General features: G+C 46.4%; 1 protein-coding gene across 1 annotated transcript in view; it reads right to left on the bottom strand.

Annotated features, from left to right (window-relative positions):
- Positions 1-5,000, bottom strand: part of myo1ea (myosin IEa) — a 71,727-nt gene that overhangs the window by 20,533 nt on the left and 46,194 nt on the right. Inside the window, 4 exon segments of the mRNA XM_042073985.1 lie at positions 983-1,150; positions 2,613-2,699; positions 2,903-2,989; positions 3,900-3,980. Coding sequence (XP_041929919.1) covers positions 983-1,150; positions 2,613-2,699; positions 2,903-2,989; positions 3,900-3,980 — 423 coding nt within the window.

Genomic DNA, 5,000 nt, shown 5'->3' with positions numbered 1-5,000 from the left:
CACACTAATCCCGGCGCAGTGAGCTGCCTGCATCAACAGCGGCGCTCGGGGAGCAGTGAGGGGTTAGGTGCCTTGCTCAAGGGCACTTCAGCCGTGCCTACTGGTCGGGGTTCGAACCGCCAACCCTCCGGTTACAGGTCCGAATCGCTAACCAGTGGGCTACGGCTGCAATAGTGGCATAAAATGAACAGAGGAAGACAAATGAAATCGATTGCATTCACCACAATTATTAATATGATAATTGCACATTAACTAAACTATCCTGAAACTGTCCTGATAAGCGCTGAACAAGCTAAAGGGAAAGAACTGCACACGAGAGAAGAGAGAGAACTGCACACGAGAGAAGAGAGAGAACTGCACACGAGAGAAGAGAGAGAACTGCACACGAGAGAAGAGAGAGAACTGCACACGAGAGAAGAGAGAACTGGATGGAGCACAGAGGAGGGTGTATATTTATACAGAAGAGAAGAGAGAGGAGGAGAGGAGGAGAGGAAAGAGGAGAGGAGAGAGGAGGGAGGAGAAAGACTGCATGGAGAGTGATGATGTGGGAAATAGAAAAGGAGAAAAAGAAGGAGGGAAAGAGAGAATGAGCTAGAGGAGTGTTCACACCAGCAGCCCAATGCCTTTCAGCACGCCCTATGTGTGTGTGTGTGTGTGTGTGTGTGTGTGTGTGTGTGTGTGTGTGTGTGTGTGTGTGTGGTCATGACTCCAGCCAGACCAAGCCAGATGCATCCAGCTGGTCCTGGATCAGTGATGGGTCATTTTCTTTTTCTTACTTATTCTGGGACAAGAAAAACACGCCTGGCCCCGATAAACTTTCTGCTGCAAGATAAGACTGTGTGTGTGTGTGTGTGTGTGTGTGTGTGTGTGTGTGTGTTCTGTTCTTTGGGTCTATGTGGTTTCTCTTTGTCCGTGTGTGTTCTGTTTTTCCGGGTGTATGTGGTATGTGTGTGTGTGTGTGTGTGTGTGTGTGTGTGCAGACCTTGCCAGCGTAATGGTGGATGATGAAGCCCTGGTTCCAGCTGTTGAAGTGCTCGTGGGTGTTGATGCCCACGCGGAGTTTCTGCAGCAGGGTCTGGTCAGCACCCTCGCCCTTGGCGTGCATGGTAGCACACACGTCGTCAAGGATACTCATAATGCCAGGGGGATTCTGGGAGAGGAAGCAGCACGCCCATTAAAACAGCCATGTATAACAAACACACACACACACACACACACACACAAACACACGCACGCACACACACACACTGCACTGCACTGGGTAGTCTCAATGGCTCAATCTATAGACAGCACAGTTTGAGGAGAAGAGAATGAAATAGCCACAGATATTTTACTGCTTTATAAAATACTTTCTAAAATACTTAATATCTTTCTGAAACAGAGATTATCATTTCTCCATACTGACTATGAAGCCCCTGTGCCAAACAAACTCTTCACAGTGAGATTCAGTGGTTCTCTTCAGTTGGCAATAAAACTGATATTGGCGCATAATCTCTATTTTTTCACAAGTAGTAAAAGCTGAACCCTGATTTTCCAGTTCGGCTTGGACGGAATGTTTTTTATTAAGAATGACTCTGGATATGGCACCTCTAGAGTGTGTGTGTGTGTGTATGTGTGTGTATGAGAGAGAGTGAGAGAGAGAGAGAGAGACTGTGGTGTGTAGGGAGATGTTGCTATAACCCAGCAACTGTCTCCGGGTCTGCAAACACACAGTAGCTATGGACACAACATCCACTGATCAAACACTTCTGGAAGTGCTGTCACCACATAAGGTAATAACCACACACACACATACATAGACACACAGACACACACATACAGACGTTCATGTCCAATCTCACACACATAAACACACATGTGTGAGCACCGCATGTATCATGTACACTCACTTGTGTACACACAAACACACATCTATCTACCCGCACCCACACACGCACCCACACACACACACACACACACAGACAGACACAAACAGCTGCATCCCATCTGCATGGACAGTAAAGCCAGATGAGCACCGGGCTCACTCTTTCCTCCCTCTCTCTCTCTTTCTCCCTCTCTCACTCTTTCCTCCCTCTCTCCATCTCCCTCTCTCACTCTTTCACTCTTTCCTCCCTCTCTCTCTCTTTCTCCCTCTCTCACTCTTTCCTCCCTCTCTCTTTCTCACTCTCACACTCTTTCCTCCCTCTCTCCATCTCCCTCTCTCACTCTTTCCTCCCTCTCTCTCTCTTTCTCCCTCTCTCACTCTTTCCTCCCTCTCTCTTTCTCACTCTCACACTCTTTCCTCCCTCTCTCTTTCTACCTCTTTCACTTTTTCCTCCCTCTCTCTCTCTCTCACTCTTTCCTCCCTCTCTCTTTCTCCCTCTCACTCTTTCCTCCCTCTCTCTTTCTCCCTCCCTCACTCTATCCCCCTCTCCTTGCCACACTCCTTCTTACTCCCTCTTTCTGTCTCTCAGGTAAACAGGCAGACAAAGATGCCAGAGACAGACAGGGAGGGAACAGACAGAGAACTCTGTCCTGCAACATTCTGCACTAAGAAGTGACAAGGAGATGAAGGTGTGTGTGTGTGTGTGTGTGTGTGTGTGTGTGTGTGTGTGTGGTTCAGTGACACTCACCACTTTGCTCTCGATGAGGTCACACACGATCTTGTTGTTGAAGTACTCAATGGTCGTCCATTTGATGCCCTCCTGGACATACTCCTCCTGCAGAAGACAAAATGAGGGGCACACGGAACACACCGTGCAACAGGTGAAGGGTTTGGGGTAGTATAGGCCTTGGATGTACATAGTCAACAAACAACTACAAAAAAATAAAATAAATAAACACGTACACACACACACACACACACACACACACACACACACACACACACACACACACACACACACACACACACACACACTACCTGTTCAGCCTTGAGAGTAAGTTCTATGAAAATCTGCTGCAGCTTCTCATTCACAAAGTTGATGCAAAACTGCTCAAATCCATTTTTCTACAAAACAAAAATATCATCACATGTATTATTACATATCATTCACATAGCCAAACACACCGAGAACTCATCAAATGTAGATCGACCTCTTGAATTCATCATCCTAAATTGAGTTTTTCTGCTACACACAAATGGAGCATTACATGGAGAAGTGCAACACACACACACACACACACACACACACACACACACACACACACACACACACACACACACACACACACACACACACACACACACACACACATAAATCTGTGTGTCCTCTCCACTTCCTTCTAGTGGCTTGACTGAATCAGAGGTTATCTGTCTTTACTCACTGTGGTCGCAAGACAGGAAGTCATACTGGTTTCACAAAGCCAATATCTCTGTTGGTGTGTGTGTGTGTGACCGTCTTTCCGTATTTTCTGGCCTGTGTATGTGTCAGTGTCTGTTTTTCTGTCTCGCTGCCTTTGTTTCTGTGTGTGTGTGTGTGTAACCTCCCCAAACCAGTTCACCCCTATCAGCATATTCTCTTCAGGTATGCAAGAAACACACAAATACCCCCGCACCCATGAGCACACACGCGCACACACACACACACACACACACACACACATACACACACACACACACACACACACAGACAGAGTCTGATTCTGACCGCTACACAATCAGATTAGGAGATCAGGGTCTGCCCATGTCTCTCATCTGATTGGATGGAGGGATTTAGGGTCAGTGGTTTAGAGTATTGGACAGATACATGGTGTGGATTTCCTGGGTAGCAACTGAGCCACCTGGAAACCTGGGGAGTGTGTGTGTGTGTGTGTTGGAGAGAGTGTGTGTGCTGTGTGTTTGTTTGTGTGTTACAGTGTATGGTGTGTGTATTTGTGTGTTGTGTATAGTGTGTGTGTGTGTGTGAGCTGGAACTCACCTGGAAGATCTCAAAGCCGTAGATGTCCAGCACCCCGATGTTGAGTTCCTCATGGTCCTTCACAATGGCTCTGTTGATGGACTACAACACACACAGACTGGGCTTCACTTTCATGCTCAACAAACATCTACCACATGCTGTTATCCAAACGGAATTAAAACAGGACACAGTTTAAGTGTAGAAGTGTACATGTACATTCATTGTCATGTTCTACATTCATCTACCACATGCTGTTATCCAAACTGAATAGAAACAGGACACAGTTTAGGTGTAGAAGTGTACATGTACATTCATTGTCATGTTCTACATTCATCTACCACATGCTGTTATCCAAACTGAATAGAAACAGGACACAGTTTAGGTGTAGAAGTGTACATTCTTCGCTCCATCAGTATGTGTTCCTTAGGTACTGGACTGAAGATCTCTGAACAGATTAATCTGTTCCAATTAACATTAAATGACACACGAGTGCTAGATACTCATGTGAACAATTAATTTGTTGATTAAGTACTTAATTAAGTACATCAAGAGCTTTAGTGGGACAAATCATGCCAACAAGTGACTTAACCCAACCCTAAACCGTAAACAAGTGACTAAACCCACCCCTAAACAAAACCTTAATCTAAGTGTGTGTGTGTTAGCCCATTTCTCCTCACCTCAACAAAGTGTGTGTGTTTGTGTGTTTGTGTGTTTGTGTCTCTCCTCACCTCCACCAGGTAGTCAAAGATGCGTGCATGCAGGGCTTTGGACAGAGCATTATGTGTGTGTGTTTGTGTGTGTGTGTGTGTGTGTGTGTGTGTGTGTGTGTGTGTGTGTGTGTGTGTCTCTCCTCACCTCCACCAGGTAGTCAAAGATGCGTGCATGCAGGGCTTTGGACAGAGCATTGTGTGTGTGTGTGTGTGTGTGTGTGTGTGTGTGTGTGTGTGTGTGTGTCCTCACCTCCACCAGGTAGTCAAAGATGCGTGCATGCAGGGCTTTGGACAGAGCATTGTGTGTGGGTGGCTTTGGACAGAGCATTGTGTGTGTGTGTGTGTGTGTATGTGTGTGTGTGTGTGTGTGTGTCTGTGTCTCTCTCCTCACCTCCACCAGGTAGTCAAAGAT

Source organism: Alosa sapidissima, chromosome 20 (genome assembly GCF_018492685.1).
Source record: "Alosa sapidissima isolate fAloSap1 chromosome 20, fAloSap1.pri, whole genome shotgun sequence".
Taxonomy (NCBI): Eukaryota; Metazoa; Chordata; class Actinopteri; order Clupeiformes; family Clupeidae; genus Alosa; species Alosa sapidissima.
Note: the sequence above shows the minus strand (reverse complement) of the source record. Positions and strands in the feature narration are given on the sequence as shown.